General features: G+C 39.2%; 1 protein-coding gene across 1 annotated transcript in view; it reads right to left on the reverse strand.

Moving 5' to 3' along the window:
- LOC101744283 (lysosome membrane protein 2) overlaps positions 1-15,920 on the reverse strand; it is a 39,421-nt gene extending 23,501 nt beyond the window's left edge. Inside the window, exons 1-3 of the mRNA XM_004930739.5 lie at positions 15,496-15,920; positions 6,305-6,396; positions 5,241-5,404 (exon numbers count right to left, since the gene is read on the reverse strand). Coding sequence (XP_004930796.1) covers positions 5,241-5,404; positions 6,305-6,396; positions 15,496-15,727 — 488 coding nt within the window. The 5' untranslated portion in view covers positions 15,728-15,920. The remainder of the gene's footprint in view (positions 1-5,240; positions 5,405-6,304; positions 6,397-15,495) is intronic.
- Positions 15,921-19,254: the final 3,334 nt, after the last annotated feature.

Here is a 19,254-nt window from a genome sequence, read left to right on the forward strand (position 1 = left end):
GCTTGCCAACGTTTTTTGAAACAGAAAGGTGCTAGTAAAAGTTCATTGTTTTTCAATATACTTACCTACCTTGAAAGTTGTCATAAATTTTTTTTAATAACTTTTATATCTCCAAATAACGTTATTATTATTACACTAGCTGACCCGGCAAACATTGTTTTGCCATATATAAGATTTCTAGGGAATTTCTAGTGTAGAAAAAAAAACTAACTTATTGTAAGCGTGTAAGGATGTGGTAAATGGGTGAAAGAGGTATGTAGTGCTGTGAACGATGAGGGAATATATAATAAAAATAACAAAACCTCATTCAACCACATAATACCTCATTATAACAAAAAAAAATGTCCAAATAAAAAAAAATATGTTAGGGGTGGACAACCCTAATCACTTAGGGGTATGAAAAATAGATAGTAGCCGATTCTCAGGCTTACTGAATATGCATGAAAAATTTCATGAGAATCGGTCAAGCGGTTTCGGAGGAGTATGGGAACGAACATTGTGACACGAGAATTTTATACATTAGATATTAAAATTTATTTACTTTTCTTTATTTGATTTAAAAATGAGAGAAACTTACATACAGAGTAAGTGACCTGCGATAAATATTGCATTTTTTATTTTTTTATTGCTTAGATGGGTGGACGAGCTCACAGCCCACCTGGTGTTAAGTGGTTACTAGAGCCTATAGACATCTACAACGTGAATACGCCACCCACCTTAAGATATAAGTTCTAAAATCTCAGTATAGTTTCGTATAGTTCAGCACATCGACATTTAGAAAGAGACAGTCGGCTAATTTCGGTTCCGTAGAGCGCTATCTCTGTCGCACATAACCTACGTGACGTTTGTCAGTTGTCGTTATAATGCGATAGTGCTAACAGAGGGGCGAGCACGAATGACTATCGACAAAGTATTCGGTATCGATATCGAGAAAAAATGTACAGGGTTTAAACAGCGCCCCCTACCGTCCGTAGAAGGAATTAACTTCAGCAGCGCGAATGAATTCACATACTTTTGTTTCTCAATCAAATCGACACATTATCGAAACTGGAAGCTTATACATACTCATGGTCTTTTTCATTGCTTAGATGGGTGGACGAGCTCACAGCCTACCTGATGTTAAGTGGTTACTGCAACCCATAGACATCTACAACGTAAATGCGTCACCCACATTGAGATATAAGTTCTAAGGTCTCAGTATAGTTACAACGGCTGCCACAACCTTCAAACCGAAACGAAATACTTCTTCACGGCAGAAATAGCCAGGGTGGTTATACCTACCCGTGCGGACTCACAAGAGATCCTACCACCAGTAATTACGCAAATAACTTTACGCGTGATTGATTTTTAATACACGATGTTATTCCTTCACCGTGGAAGTCAATCGTGAACATTTATTAAGTACGTATTTCATTAGAAAAATTTGTACCCGCCTGCGGGATTCGAACACCGGTGCATCGCTACATACGAATGCACCGGAGGTCTTATCCTTTAGGCTACGACGACTTCATAGATCGAGAGCACGAAAATCGTTTTGACATGCGGTGACGTAAATCTCTGCGGGTGGCTGTCGAGTACTACTACCGTCTTATGTAACAATCCGTTTTCGTATCGACAACTCGATACATTTACATTACGAATTCGATAAATTTCCGTGTTTGACGTATTGTTGGCGGATTGTTCGCGTTTCGTGCGACAGAGATAGCGCTGTACGAAGCCGTAATTAATCTATTTGACTCTTTCCAAAAGTCGATGTGTAGTATTTATTGTTGGGTACTGTATCACAGAAGCAAGAATTATACAAAAGCCTGAAGCTCCAATGACACAGTAATGGATTATTTTGGGTGTATTGGGAGCTTTGAAAATTAATTCGTCTAGCTGTAGTGATACCATACCGCTAAGACAATCACATTTACAGTTCATAATGGCGGATTTTGGGCGAGGCCTGTATCCAACGGTGGACATATGTGGGCCGATGATGCTGCTAATAATTCTAAGAACTTATCTTCTTAGTGCTGTTTGTTTGCATCATCATTTATTATTTCCATACTGTTGATGTATTATGTGTATCTAAGTATATTAGTATGTATTGTATGTAAGTATGTATATTGGTATATAATAATAAGTATATATTTCATATTATATGTAAACGGTACATATTTTGTTTATTGTATGTATATATTTTCTATAATGTATTATCTATAGTACACCGCAACATACCTGCTATATTTTTTTTATATTTTCCAGAATTTCTATAAATTAAACGGTTGTCTGGAAGAGATCGCTTTTAGCGATAAGACCGCCTATTGTACAAATTTATCTGTTTTTTGATTGTTTTTTTGAATGTAAATTGTGTTTTGGTGTGCAATAAAGTGTATTCTCTCTCTCTCTCTCTAAGAATTCAATAAAATACTCGTTAAATCTCTGTGTTTTTTTTTCATCATAACAACACTATCTATCAAATTGCGGGCCGTTATCTGAAACGTCGGATTGTGTTCTCGATTTTTCTAACTAAATTATCTAGGACGATAGAAGTAGCCGTTTTCGTGGGAGGTGTTTTTCTAATGGTCGGTACTGTTTGGAAACTGTGGTAGGTAGAGATAAGGGGGTCTTGCATGGAGGGGGGACAAGGTGAAAGTGTCCAGTTGTGGGCAGAATGTTATTACTAAAAACCCACAAGCTCAGCGCGAGCGTAGCATGTGCTGTGTATGAAGACGGTACTCTTCTAATTAGACCCTGCACAGATAAAATGCATATATTGCGATAATTATTGATGTGATAAAGTTGTAGACAGGGACGACTCCTCCGTATCGAAATTTAGTGGCGGTAGGACCTCTTGTGAGTCCGTACGGGTAGGTACGACCGCCCTGCCTATTACAGCCGTAAAGCAGTAACGCGTTTCGGTTTGAAGAGCGGGGCAGCCGTCGTAACTAATCTGAGACCTTAGAACTTATATCTCAAGTTGGATGGCGGCATTTACTTTGTAGATGTCTATGGGCTTTAGTGACCACTTAACACCAGGTGGGCTGTGAGCTCGTTCATGATAATAAGCAATAAAAAAAAACGCAGGAGCCGGTCATCGTCGATGCCCTAGACGCGTCCTTACAAATCCACCCGATTCACCAATACCGTCAATAGCAGATCTACCATTAGGAGCAGGTATAGTTCAATATGAAACCAAGCCTTTCTTCGTTAATATTTAAATAATTCTATGTACAAATACGGAATTTAGTTTCTGGAAAAAATGATGTTAATTTAATAAAAAAAAGGTGCCCATTTAACTTGGTGCACGTGAAAGAAGTGAAACTTCTTTTGCGATGTCTAGTATTGTGGTTTTCTTCATTTTTCATCCTTAAATCGAGTTGCTCTAGTAATAGGGAACGCTGTGTATAAGAGAAACAACCTAGCTCGCTTTGTCCCTTCCCTCTCTCCACGGTCGAGTGGTTCGCGAGACGCTCTATCTATTTTCTCACTCTCGCTCGTCGTAAATTGTATCTTTTCTCTCGAGCCGTAACGAATCTGTCGCTAGTTCAATTTTACTCTCAATGCGTTTAAAGAAGTTTAACTTAAAAAAATGCCTTCTTGGCGTAACGAAAATATATATAGGTATTAATAAGTAATACTTATTTATTTGGCAGCGAAAGCTTTGAGGAAGTATAGAGCCCCTACTTTATTTCGCGGGAAAATCGTGTTTTTGGATCACGTCTATTAACACCACAGTTGATATAATAGGAGTTTTATTGTTGCAGCGGCTGACACAGTTCTAAGTTATACACGTTATTTTTTTTTGTCTTATGTATTTTCGGCGGTAAAGAGGTCCGGTGTCACAGACTATCTTCTTTTTTTTCACCTCTTAGGCATCATAAAAAGGTGCGTTCTTAGACGCCACACCCTAAAACGAGCTTCCATTTAGTGTTTTCTCGTCACGACAATTGGCTAATGTTAGTAAAGCCGGCGATAACCTGGAAAAATTTATGATCACAGGGAAAGTTGAAGGCAACAGATCTAGAGGCCGCAGCCATACTCGTTGGTCCGATCAGATCCGCACCGCTTTGGACAGTACAGTGTACAGCGCGCTGCATGACGCCGTGGACAGGGGAAAGTGGAAAAAGATCCTAAGATTGAAGCTCATGGGTGATGGTGGTCACGACCCTCAGACATGAGGAACACGACTCGAGGAGGAGGAGGAGCAAAGTCTTCAAGGGTGAACTCCGTGAGCTCCCATTTTGCTATAGCTAGCCTAACCCCTCGATGTTACCAGCTTGTACCTACTTGATGTTAGGCAAAAAACGAAAATGGCTTATCATTATTATTCCGTACGAATATTGCCTATTTTATTGAATCCATAAAACACGAAACGATATGCACAGCGGGAGGTTAATCTATAATATAGATAGCGTTGAAGAAAAAAACAGTATTTTGTTTATCATGATAAATACGCGGGTCGTATTTAATAAAGTCATGCCATTATGACTGAATTTCGGAAGGTAACTAACTGGTCATCCCATGTGATATTCTTAGCCCTAGTGTTTGTAATATGAGCTTTTGCTTGTAACATGCAAGGATTCATTAAATTAAGTGAATAAAACGATTGAGCAATAGTAGATAAAATTGTATGTTTATTGTATTGTGATAGGCTGATATGATATTTTATTTATTGCAAATAATAAAGTGTGTTTTTTACAGGCCCAGAGTAAACCAGAGTAAATTAAAAGTTTTTGCATGAAATACGCGGGCCGGACGTAAAGATCTCTACTTGTTTTATTGCCCTTGTAGGCAGACGAGTATACGGCTCTGATGGTGAGTGGTCACCGTCGCCCATGGACGTCAGCAATGCCTGGGGCATAGCCAAGCCGCTCCCTACCGCTTAATACTCTCCACAAGCCTCGTTTGAAGAAGGGTATGTCATAGTGGTCGGGAAACACCGTGGAGGGGAGCTCATTCCATAGCCGGATGGTACGTGGCAAAAAAGACCTCCGGAAACGCACTGTGGATGAACGCAGCGGTTCCAGATAATATGCATGAGCTCTGCTCCGATGGTAGGAGGTGAGATGATAAAAAGGAGATGATTAATTACGTTAAAACCTGAAACCATGTTAAGCTGTTGCTTCGTTTCGATGTTTAATGAAGGACAAACAAACACACTGTCACGTTTATAAATAAATCATGTAAATAAATAATAACAAATAACTAATCTAATATGAGAATATTATGTGTATGCACAGAAAACATTAACTTACGAATAAACATATGGTCCGACTTCTTCGACGTGTAGCTTCTTTTCATCGCCATCCCTCACTTGCTCCCAGTTAGTGTAGTTGAAGAGGTATACCTTCATCAGTGGCTCCACGGTGGGATGCTCCCACAACGAAAAAGCCATTGAGTTGTTCCGGATTATCATGTTCTGGACAAAACATTAGTACAGGCGTTACACGAAATTCAAACTAGCACACTTTCTATATCTATCAGCCCACAGAGGTCCACTCGCTACGACGACCCTGCGCTGCCTGTGATCTTTTCAGCGGGTCGCGTTTCGGATCGGTAGTAGATTCTGCGAAACACGGCTCTTGCTAGTGTTCGTGTTGGCAACGTCGTCAGGTTCGAGCCCCTTGAGCTTACCTACTAATTAAGGTTACGCTGAAATAGCCTCTCAAGGCTATCAGCTTAGGTAGGAAAAAAAGCTCCCTGTACAATTCCCGAGAGCTTCAACAGATCGTCAGTCTAAATATTGGAAAGCCTAATTACATTACGTCTTACGATATGCGATTGCCACTCGAGAGCTTTTCGGCCCCAGTGGTTATTTGCTCTATGAGCGATGTGCTTTGCCTCTAGAATCTTGCAATTCTTTAGGCCATATCATGTTATCATGCGAATCCTGTCATTACTGAATCAATTTCAAAGCGAAATTCTACATTGCTCTTTCAGTGGGCCTTCAAATAGAGCCTCGTCTCAGCTGCCAAGTCTCGCTCTGCTTACACTATGGGTCCAGTTTCATCAGGGCTGGGATTTGCCAACAGCTGCCCCAGCGCCAAAGGAGACCTAAAAACTCAAGAGCAGTTGCTTCGCGAATACATCTACTATCGGATCGGAATCGCGACCCGCTGATAATATCCGGTGAGAAACTCAGCGGGCTGATGTATGGGTTAGGTTGCACGTCGAACGGTTTTTGTCAAGTTCGACGAGTACCGTTACCGGGGTCCCTAAGTCCGCTCCTAGTGTTGGTGCTGAAGGCGTCTAATGCAAGAGTTATTGGATCTGATGGATTCGTAAGGATGTGTTAGGAGTTGGTGTTTGGTATACTCACAGATAAGATAGCATCGTTGATTGTATTTGTGAAGCACGAGAATATCGTCCCGATCAAACTCAGAACGAAGGTTGTCGACAGAACGACTAGCACTGCAACAAAATGAGGAGCCATTAAATTTCACTCGACTTTGAATCTATAGTAATATAAAAATCTACAGTGGTTTTTACGGATGTTCCGTTATAACTACTGAACCGTGAATCCGATTGACTTGAAACCCGGTATCCATGTAGAAAATACATGTACTTAATGGATAGGCTAATATTTATATGAGTGTTGGACTCCCTATATCAGTTGCGGGGGCTTTAATGATGAGAATCTTTGTAGGGGTGAGAAATAATAATATCTCTATATATTAATACGTGAAGCATAAACTTGTTATCCCTTTTTACGAAAATTGCGCGGACGGAGGAGTATGAAATTTTCCACACTTATAGAGAATATAAAGAAGAAGTGCACAATGGTAATTTTTTTTTAAATAGTGCATAAAAGATACATTAAATCAATAAAGAAAACATTACACACACTACATACCATGTATTTGACGCACACACGCATGCATACTATTTATTGTCAAACTTTTGTTCTTGACGTCTGTTGTCAAATTGAGAATAGATTAAATATTGTTTGTCTTTGTTAATATTTTTTATAGTGTAGTCTTGGCAAAATTTGTGATTATAGAAGTATAAAACACAATCATAATAGTGTTTGTATACTACAATTACAATTCCAATTAATTATAGTCGAATTTCGACTACTGCGGGACCTCTAGTTAATTTTAAGTGCCCAGCGAAGCGGACGGGTACAGCTAGTTATATCTATTACTAGCAGACCCGGCCACACGTTGCTGTGGCTAAGGTTTTTGTTTCTAAATAACACGTGGCTGGCTATACTGATACCAAATATTAACAAAGTAAGAGCAATTGGATTTCGCTGTATTGCGTTTATTACGAAATAAATTTCACTTATACTTTAGCCTCAGCAATACGGGAAAACATTAGCCCTGGCAAGAGTAGCGCTTTCCAGAGTCTATCACTGGATTGGAAACGCGACCCACTGAGAAGATCCGACGAGAAACTCAGTGGGCTGAGTGGAACTCGCAACCTACACAGCACGCCACTGCAAATGGCCAGTATATAGAATATCGTGTTCTCGTAGCCTACCCAAAAATCGCTTCCAAATTCCCGTATCGATCTATTTAAAAAACTTCGCCGGCTCACAAAATAAAAATTATCGCGCAATTATCTCTCGGCCCGACCTTTAGGTTCATGTAAACGAAATCGTATGATCGTGTTTACGATATGAACATACATTATTATTAAGAAAAATAATTGAAAAAAAAAAATTAAGAAAAAAACTTGAGCGAAATCTATATATTATATACGTGAAGCAAAAACTTTGTATCCCTTTTTACGAAAATCGCGCGGACGGAGGAGTATGAAATTTTCCACACTTCTAGAGAATATAGAGAAGAAGTACACAATGCTAATATTTTTTTAAAATAATGCATAAAAGATACATTAAATCAATAAAGAAAACATTACACACACTACATACCATGTATTTGACGCACACACGCATGCATACTATTTATTGTCAAACTTTTGTTCTTGACGTCTGTTGTCAAATTGAGAATAGATTAAATATTGGTTGTCTTTATTAATATTTTTTATAGTGTAGCCTTGGCGAAATTTGTGATTATAGTATGTGTACAAACTTACAATTCCAATTATTGTAGTCGAATTTCGACTACTGCGGGACCTCTAGTGTAATTAAAATCATCGATGTAGTTAAAGTCGATTGAATATGAACTGTAATAGATAACTCGAAAACGAATGTAAAAAAAATAGTTTAAAAAAACGAACTAAATACGCTTTTATAGAAAATCCAACTAAAAAATTGAAAATAAATTGGAATTTTGAATTAAAAAATAGTGTAAGAAAAAATGATTTTTTATTGTAAAATATTTATAACTACTGATACCATGCACCCCACGCTTTTTTTAACAATAAAATCATTTTTTCCTACACTATTTTTAACTCAAATTTATTAAAATTTAATTTCAATTTTTTAGGTGGATTTTCTACAAAAGCGTATTTTGTTAGTTTTTTTTAAACGATTATTTATTTTTAATTTTTTAGTTGAATTTCAATTTTTTTATTTTTTTTTTATAGTTTTTTTTAATATTGAATTGTCATCGGTCCTTAATAAGAATACCAAATTTCGAGTTAATCCGACGTTTTGAACGGGGTCAAAATCATGTTCAAAGATTCTGTTACAAACATACATACGTCTGAAGCTAATAAAAGCGTATTAAAATCAAGTTAATTGGCCATTTTGAAGTTAAAGAGAATAATGTTCGTAGATTCTGTTACATACAAAAATACCAAGCTGATAAAAACGTGTTAAAAACTACCCAAACGGAAGACACAGTAAATTCTTTCAGTCTCTTTATCTTCTTTGGGTGGACGAGCTCACAGCCCACCTGGTGTTAAGTGGTTACTGGAGCCCATAGACATCCACAACGTAAATGCGCCACCCACCTTGAGATATAAGTTCTAAGGTCTCAAGTATAGTTACAACGGCTGCCCCATCCTTCAAACCGAAACGCATTACTGCTTCACGGCAGAAATAGGCAGGGTGGTGGTACCCACCCGCGCGGACTCACAAGAGGTCCTACCACCAGTAAAACCAAAGTTCTTCAACCAATGCGGAGTTAATTGTACTCTGTACTACAGAATCTGTAGGTTTACGACAATTAAGGGAAGATCTTCCACCGAGCGGGTGATATTGCTCGGTAGACCGACGGCCCGAATGTTGTTCGGAACTTGTATATATGCAAGCTTATCTTGAAAATGTCGTAAGCGTGATTCAGGCGTCTGTCAAATATCTTGTATGGCTACCCGTCACACACACTCCATTATTTCAGTCTCTTACCTTTCGCATCAATTCCTTACCGTCTATTTTGACCAGAATTTTGTACAAGATCAAAACCGTAAAAACATTTTAAATTATGTCCACGACTGTTGTAGAATTTTTTTTTTTTTAAAGTATATTATAAACAGCGGCGCGCTCTTTATATTTAAAACAAACCTACAAAATATTAACGTCCATTACTTAAGTTTGGATAGAAACTTCATATTACAAAAAGTAAATAATACATTTATTGTAATGTGTTAATACACAAATTAGATAACGTAATAGGCAAACAGGTCAATTGGTAATGGGTCTGATGAACTCACAATAATTATTGTTGTAAATTATAATATTACAATAGTTTTTACATTTAAAAAAAAAAACAATACTGTGAACAGAGTTGTGCTCGCAAAGCTGGTACGACATTTTTTTCCCTACCTAAGCTGGGAGCCTTGAGAGGCTATTTCAGCGTAACCTTAACTAGTAGGTGAGCTCACGGGGCTCAAACCTGACGACGTTGTTAACACGAACCCTAGCAAGAGCCGTGCTTCGCAGAATCTACTAGCGGATCGGAAACGCGACCCACTGAGAAGATCCGGCGAAAAACTCAGTGGACTGTGCCTACGGGTTAGTTTACTAAAAGCACCGTTATTGGATCGGGAGGATCCGGTGTCTGAGGGTTAACTTACTCGTCGAGCTCTTCGTCGCAAGCGACGGGTTCGACGAGAACGATGACCGGTGCTTGAGGTACCTAAAAGCACCGTTAGTGGATCGAGAGGATACGAAATGACGTGTGGTACGACCGATTTTAGCTCTGCGCATTGGTTTACCGCGGAAGTCCCACCATGGAAGATGAAAGTACCACCCGGCTGATAAAGACAAGATATTTTTGCATTGTCCGACTCTCCGTTAGCGTACCTCACTTCTCTCTTCTTCAAGCTGCCTCCAGCCAATGCTAAGTGGAAGTATTTTCAGATTGCACACCAAATTTTTATCAATATCCATTCAGTAGTTTTCGCGCGAAAGAGTAACATACATGCTTCCATACATTCTTACAAACTTTCCCGTTTATAATATTAGTCTACTATCTATATATTATTATAATACGCGAAGGAAAAACTTTGTATCCCTTTTTACGAAAATTGCGCGGACGGAGGAGTATGAAATTTCCCACACTTAAAGAGAATATAGAGAAGGAGTGCAGAATGCTAATATATTTTTTAATTATGCCTAAAAAATACATTAAATCAATAAAATAAAAAAATTACACACACTACCATATATTTGACGCACACACGCATGCATACTATTTATTTATTGTCACACTTTTGTTCTTGACGTCTGTTGTCAAAATGAGAATAGATTAAATATTGTTTGTCTATATTAACATTTTTCTGTGATTATAGAAATATAATAGTCTTTGAAAATAGAATCTTAAGGCTTCGTCAAACAGAACGCGTAATTAGCGCGCGTCAGAGCGCTACGCTATGACGCCGAGATGTGTTGTACTACTATGGTAACATACCGTCAAACAGAGCGCCAGTGCTATAGAGCGCTCATAGCGCTGGCGCTCAGTTTGACGGTAAAATACCGTAGTAGTACAACACATCTCGGCGTCATAGCGCGGCGTTAGTTTAGCGCTGACGTGCGCTAAGTACGCGTTCTGTTTGACGAAGGCTTTAGTAGTGTACAAGCTTATAATTTCAATTAATTATACTCGAATTTCGACTACCGCGGGACCACTAGTATAATATTAATTTACTCATATCTATACTAATATTATAAAGAGGAAAGATTTGTTTGTTTGTTTGTTTCGAATAGGCTCCGACACTACTGGACCGATTTGAAAAATTCTTTTTCCATTAGAAGCCGACATTGTCCCTGATGAACATAGGCTACTTTTTTTATTTTATTTTTTATTTTATTTTTTTGTTTCATGTGTGTTTTAATGTTTCCGAAGCGAAGCGAGGGCGGGTCGCTATCTGTCAATAAAATACAACTATTGACACCGCGGACTTCACTCTTTTTTTTTACAATAAAACTATTTACAATTTTTTATTGGTCTCTTCACTGGTGGTAGGACCTCTTGTGAGTCCGCACGGGTAGGTACCACCGCCTTGCCTATTTCTGCCGTGAAGCAGTAATGCGTTTTGGTTTGACGGGTGGAGCAGCCGTTGTAACTATACTGATACTTTAGGACTTATATCTCAAGATGAGTGGCGCATTTACGTTGTAGATGTCTATGGGTTCCGTAACCACTTAACATCAGGTGGGCTGTGCGCTCGTCCACCCATCTAAGCAATAAAAAAAATGGAAACGTGATTTTTTTTTCTTGTTTTTTTAAAACTGTATATATTTCTGTTTATTGAATTGTTTTTACAATATACAACGAAGAAATCGCAGTAAAATTAAAACTAAATTAAACTTTTTTGTACATAGAAATCTCTTAAATATACTATGTTCATTTCTCCTCTAAATCAAATACAAGTTACGATACACGCAAGAGAGAAAGGTCTAGGTTCTTCTCGGCAAGGGCGATACGGACGAGGCGTATGCGACCTCGTACCGCACTCAATGTGTTAATAAAGTCACACCTAATTACACAAACTGCATCTATTGTATTTGAGCAAGTGTTTTTTTATTATTAATACCCACTTTTACAAGTTTTTTTTTTATTGCTTAGATGAGTGGACGAGCTCACAGCCTCCCTTGGGTTAAGTAGTTACTGAAGCCCATAGACATCTACGACGTAAATGCGCCACCCACCTTGAGATATAACTTCTAAGGTCCAAATATAGTTACAACGGCTACCCCACCCTTCAAACCGAAACACGTTACTGCTTCACGGCAGAAATAGTCCTTTCAGATTGCCAGATGAAAACAATTCCGTAACATTACAGTATATAGAATAGCTTAATATTCTTTCTATGAATATAATATATAAATCTACAGTAGTTTTTACGGATGTTCCGTTATAACTACTGAACCATGCATCCGATTGACTTGAAACTTGGTATCCACGTAGAAAATACATGTGCTTAATGGATAGGCTAATATTTATATGAGTGTTGGACTCCCTAATAGTATTGACAATAAATAATAATGTTAATTTTAAATGCCCAGCGAAGCGGGCGAGTATGGCTAGTCTATTCTATGAATCTTATTAATTGTAGTTAAGTGTCTGTGTAACGGAATCTAGGATTTTGAGATATGAGTTCTAAGGTCTCATTATAGTTACAACGGCTGCCCCACCCTTCAAACCTAGTTTAAGGTCTAGTAAGGTTCTGTAAAGGGCTTGCCAGACAACGACCCGCGGTTTGTTTTCATGCGGACAGCGTCGCATGTTTTAATCAGAAAATAGTTTGGATAATAGAATTCTTTGGCATAACTTATAATCAATATTTGATAGAATTTATATTAATTATTCTTGTAAAATTCCATTCCCATGACATCATTTAAAACTGAAGTTATCTTTTGTTATTATTGGGGGAATTCCCGGAAAGTGTTTTGTTTTTGAAAATATAATATTTTTCTGTGTCCCTCGCTCCCTACCTTTTGTAGTAAATTTAAAAAAGTAAGTTAATTCACCCGCAAATGTAGGTATGTAGCTTGGATAGTTCCGGTCAAAAAATACCTATGGATGGGACCAAGGATGAGAAGAACGCGACCCGCCCTGCATTTCTAAAATTGAATTTATTTTATCGATTTTCTCATTTCTGTTCTTTTCTTGTTTGTTTTTTTTTCTTGCATTAAAATTTGTTTAAGAAATCTTTAGTTTTTTTTTTAGTTTTATATTTTTTTATTCTAATATTTTTACGGTTAGCGTGGTGTGGACAGGTGATGCGTAGAGAGGAGATGCATGTGACTAGGAGATGTGTGGAAATGGTAGTGCAAGATAGAGGGGGAAGAGGTCGACCGAAGAAGACATGGATGGAGTGTGTGAATGACGATATGAGAGAGAGAGGAGTGAGTGTTGAGATGACGGCTGATAGAAGAGAATGGAAGAAAAAAATTAACTGTGCCGACCCCACCTAGTGGGAGAAGGTGGAGAAAAAGAAGAAGAAAATTCATTATTAACTAGCTGACCCGGCAGACTTCGTAGTGCCTCAATCGATAAATAAAAGACACATCAAGGGGACACATCAAAGGAAAAACAAAATTGTTTGTTTTTATATAATTCCGAGCTTTTTTTATATTTTCTCACCTTTTAAACCTTCCCTGGACTTCCACGAATAATTCAAGACCAACATTAGCCAAATCGGTCTAGCCGTTCTTGAGTTTTAGCGAGGCTAACGAACAGCAATTCATTTTTATATGTAGAGATAAAGTTTCGTAATTTATTAATAAGAGTTATAATCTATGTGCGGTCCGCCAAAAACAAATAAAATTTAAATTGGCCCATTGATGAAAAAGGTTGCTCACCCCTGGATTAGACTTTGGGGTCAAAGGGAAGACGACAAAGGGAAGATCTTCCACCGAGCGGGTGATATTGCTCGGTAGAGCGACGCAACAGTCCGAACGTTGTTGTTCGGTACTTGTATATATGCGCTTTATTTTGAAAATGTCGTAAGCGAGATTCAGGCATCTGTCAATTATCTTGCGTTGTATGATGGCCACCCGCCAAAAGACGAATAAGTTTTTAAAAGCTATGCCTGTCTCTGGTGATGAATGGGATTCAAAACCACGAATATCATCGCAGAGGAGACGAAGATGATATATTTATCTCGGAATGAAATACAGTGCAATCTTGATGTAACAATTCGGAAGGGAACAAGTAAATATTCCTTATATCAAATAATTCGGTAATCAGTTTACCGGTTTTCGGTTTGTTATATTAAGGTAGGTCTACCATAATTTTTTACTGGTGGTAGGACCTCTTGTGAGTCCGCACGGGTAGGTACCACCACCCTGCCTATTTCTGCCGTGAAGCAGTGATGCGTTTCGGTTTGAAGGGTGGGGTAGCCGTTGTAACTATAATTGAGACCTTAGAACTTATATCTCAAAGTGGGTGGCGCATTTACGTTGTAGATGTCTATGGGCTCCAGTAACCATTTAACACCAGGTGGGCTGTGAGCTCGTCCACTCAACTAAGCAATAAAAAAAAAAAAAAAAAAAAGACCTTTCCAGTTTTACCAGGACGGGTGGCCGTGTAAAGTCTCAGGAGGGGGGGATTTGCTAACAGCTGCCCGAGCGCCTCCAAAGGAGACCTAACAACTCAAGAGCAGCTGCTTCGCGAATGAATCTACTACCGGATCGGAATCGAGACCCGCTGAGAAGATCCGGCGAGAAACTCAGCGGGCTGATGCATGGGTTAGTTCCACTTGTGATCCAGTCGCGTTGTCAGACTTAGAATTCGATCAGGCTGTTTCATACGTTATGGGTTTAAAGACGTGCATGTATATTTTCTAGGCAGCGGTGTGACACTGTTCCTGGCATTGCTGAAGTCCATGGGCGACGGTAATCATTGACCATCAGATGGGCATATGAGGGCAATAAAAAAAAACGTGTACGCGATAATTAGCAATACTTCGTCGTGTGTGGCCACGAAGACTGATATTCGAATTGTCGGAAATAATTTAAATAACAATAACAAAAAAAAAAAACCGAAACTAAACCGAACATGTAGTTCTAAAAGTGTCGCTGGTACCAGACGATAGCAGTAGGATGTGTTTCCGGTTTTCTTGGTCACAACCAAAGAACTTTTCCATTATCGACAGCATCTCTATTTAGGTGCCCGACTCTGTAATTGTCCGCCTAATTTCTATTTAAGTGCTTGAACCGACATTTTTTAATGTCCTCGAAGTCAGACGAGTTGATGGCCTTGATGAGGGCCAGTCTGTCGCTCAAGGTCACCAAGCAAGCACATCGAAATCACTCCTAGGTCAAGAGTTGACGGCTTATTTAAGCCCGTGACGGCACTTATGAATATACCGCGGAGGGCGCAGTTTTAGCGGCTGCAGTGGTACGTGGCGTTAATACGTGGGACCAACGCGGCGATTCTACGTATTACTGACGCTGCCATGATGATGGGTGGTGCTACCAAATAATATGATAACGGAATGATACGCATTTAGTATTAATAACCTAAAATTTACCCCCCAATTCTCGCCTTAACTGCGTAGGGAGTTCCGCTGTTTATTCGCAGATAACATTGGCGGCTATATTGAAGAGGTCAATGCGACCTCGCGTCTCAAGGTGGCGGGTATGATGGCACATGGGGGAAGGCTTTATCGCTCTCAACGGCCTTTCCCGGACGAATTAAAACAGTGACTTACGCGTGTAATATTTTTTATCCGACTGCTGTCCCCAGCAGAGCGCCGACCATTGTTTCTGGACTCCGGAACACGTGAACTGGCCTCTCCCGCAGCTAGTACAGCCTGGCACGGTCAGCACCGTGTCCTCTCTGATCAAGACCTTCCCAACACCAGGGGCGGGAGTTGAGACCTTCTCAACGTCTTTCGTTATCATCGGCACTGCAGTGTTCTTGTCGCCGTTGAGATTTTCCATGTTCAAATCCAAACTTCGCTTGGCATTATTTTGCGATTTGCGATTCGTGGCGCGTTGCGGTGCGTCTACACCCGATTGCGGTCCGAGCACGACTGGACGTCTCCGCGCGACCTATAACATTATTCTTTAGTAAATGGGTTATCGAGTTATCGTAAATATGTTGTTTTTTTTTTATCTGTTGCAGCACGCCGCTGCGGCCTGTAGTTGTCTTAGGCTTGAAGTTTTGATTTAAGGTCGTTTAATAGGTCGGGTCGCAGCGGTTAACGTAGCTGCCGATGTCATTGGAACGATAATTGTGAGGAATGCACGTGAAGAGCTGCCGCGTTAAGCGCAATGTATCGAAATCAAAAAAAATTTGACGCCCAGATTCTAAGGAGTCGCGCGCACGCCGAGGCATATTTGAAGGCTGTTTCGCGTTAGATTACCGGTTCGCGAATAGTGAAATAAAACTAAAACCTTACCTAATTGTTTATAATGCTTGTTTTGGTAAATTAATATTGTTACTCACTTAGGTTAGGTTCGTTCCTAGACGGTATGTTTAAATGTTTATTTATGCTCATTTTATTTTATCGAACAAAATGGTACCTACATACTTTAGTTAAATATAAATGAACTATATTAGAAAATGTTGTGAAATTTCTTTAAAAAAATGCGAAGAAGCTTTTTCCCCAACCTATTATATTTTTGCAATAACAGTCAATGGTGTACACATAAAACCTTTTCTTGTGGTCTATCATACCTTGATTTTGTTGGCGCATACAAAAGCCAGTTTCGTTTGAAGTTTTATCTGTTGAAATTCGTTTCACAGACAATGGTGTTCTCCTGCCTACTCTATCGAATGCACCATCGGATTTTTTTTTTAGATGATTTTCAAAATTATTATTGGAATTAAATGTTTTTTTTTTGTTTTGCTTTTTTCTTTTTCCTACGTAACCTGATAACCTTAGAAGGCTATGCTAGCGTAACCTAAATATTGGGTGACGGGACTCTAATCTGTGGTCAAGAAGTTCACCCTTCATTGGTTAACTGTATCACGCCGAAAAGTGTTTAGTTTTTGGTGGATAGAATAGTAATCATTTCGAAGCCAACGAGGCTCCACTTCAAGCCTCAAATCGGGGGCATATCTGCCCCCTGATCATCCTTATCCTGCCCTACTCCCAGTCACATGGGGTCGGCACAACATGTTTTCTCCTTCCATACTCTTCTATCATATACCATTTCTTCGCTCACTTCCCTTTTACCCATATCGTCTTTCACGCAATCCATCCATTTCTTCTTAGGTTTACCTTTTCCTCTATATCCTTCCACATTCATAGTTAGCATTCTCTTACCGACCTAATTTTCATTTCGTCTCATCACATGTCCATACCATCCCAAACGCGCACTTCTCAGCTTCTCTGTCACAGGTGTCACTTTCAGACTTCCTCTAACATATTCATTCCGCTTTCTATCCATTCTCGTTACTCCGCACATCCATCGCAACATTCGCATCTCTGCTGCATGCAATCGCCTTTCATCCGTCACTTTGTCTGCCCCCTGATGTCCACCAACAGACTCAGTAGATATCTAATGTTTTTAAAAACGAAATTTTTACTGTATGTATGTAATCTTGTCGGCGGACATTGATAATTTGATGATCTTGTCAAAACTCGAACGTCATGATTTCTTATCTCTTTAAGGTCAGAGGCAATGAAAACAGGGGAGAACGCAAAAAAATATAACAATTCGTTCCGATAAAGGGTCGCGTATCGAAAACGAAAGCTGTTTTTATGTTTTTATTTTTATTTATTGAATTTGTAGGAAATAAAAGTACCCACCTGATGGTGAGTGGTTACCGTCGCCCACGGACGTCAGCAAGAGCAGGCAGAGCCAAGCCGCTGCCTACCGTTAAGTACTCTCCGCAAGCCTCGTTTGAAGAAGGAAGAAATAATATTTGTTCTCTTTAAATTTGTGATTAAAGGTAGACACACAAAGGTAGAGACACAAAAAAACATGTTTCCAGCATTAGCGCAACACATGACTAGATAGAAACAACTAAAATTGTTGTCCTAAAATTTAAAATTATCCAATGAAATAAAACAATAGAAAAACATATTATTTACATTCGGACCCTATCTAAACAAAACAAAATTGCATTTCTGTATTTTGCAAGTGACATAAATAAAAGATGTCTTACAAATAAATAATCAACGCTGGAGAAGTTCCAATTATGTACGAATACATAATTTGCAAAGTACAATATCAGATTCTAGCTTATGAAGAAGTCGTCGTGGCCTAAAGGATAAGACGTCCGGTGCATTCGTATGCAGCGATGCACCGGTGTTCGAACCCCGCAGGCGGGTACTAGTTTTTCTAATGAAATACGTACTAACCAAATATTTTGGGTATTAATATATATGTTATAATATATATTAAGGGTATTGATACAAAGTTTTGGGTATTAATATATAGATTAATCGTTCGCATATGACTTATGTTACAAGCTAGATCTTTAATTTGTTGTTTTTTATGCGTACCTTTTTTTATAGCCTGTAATGTGTATTGTGTATAAATAAATAAATTAACAACGAGATGGGACCAGGTAATACTTCCTTATACAAACACCTGATCTAGGAGAACACATGAGAACAGAAAAAAAATAGCATCGGAACGGCCGCCAGAGTCAATCAATGGGAGGATGTGACAATATTCTCTGTTTGTCGCGTCTCAGGTCATTGACTTTACGATTGAATGAATATTGCGTATTTTATTTAGACAGGACATTTAAGGCATAGAAACCTATGGAGATCGCTTCAGTGTCTGTTTTTTTTTCGTACCTTTTTCTTATTGCTTATTTGGGTGGACGAGCTCACAGCCCACCTGGTCTTAAGAGGTTACTGGAGCCCATAGACATTTACAACGTAAATGCCGCCCCCCACCTTGAGGTATGAGTTCTAAGGTCTCAGTATAGTTACAACGGCTGCCCCATTCTTCAAACCAAAACGCATTACTGCTTCACGGCAGAAAAAGGCAGGGTGTTGGTACCTACCTACCCGTGCGGACTCACAAGACGTCCTACCACCAGTAATTACGCAAATTATAATTTTGCGGGTTTGATTTTTATAACACGATATTATTCCTTCACCGCGGAAGTCAATTGTGAACATTTGTCAAGTACGTAATTCATTAGAAAATTGGTGCCCGCCTGCGGGATTCGAACACCGGTGCATCGCTACATACGAATGCACCGGACGGCTTATCCTTTCGGCCACGACGACTTCGAAGACTACCTAAGCTGGTAGCCTTGAGAGGTTATGCCAGCGTAATTTAAAGGGTACGTGAGCTCACGGGGCTTTAACCTGAAGACGTAGCTAACACTGGTCCTAGCAAGAGCAGCGTTTCGCAGAATCTACCGTCGGATCGGAATCGCGACCCACTGAGAAGATCCGGCGAGAAACTTAGTGGGCTGTGTTTGTGGGTTTAACGTCCGTTCTATCCTAAATCTGCTTTTAACTCGAGCATTTGGCCTTGCCCCACCCTTAAATCTT

This window comes from Bombyx mori, chromosome 23 (assembly GCF_030269925.1).
Source record: "Bombyx mori chromosome 23, ASM3026992v2".
Taxonomy (NCBI): Eukaryota; Metazoa; Arthropoda; class Insecta; order Lepidoptera; family Bombycidae; genus Bombyx; species Bombyx mori.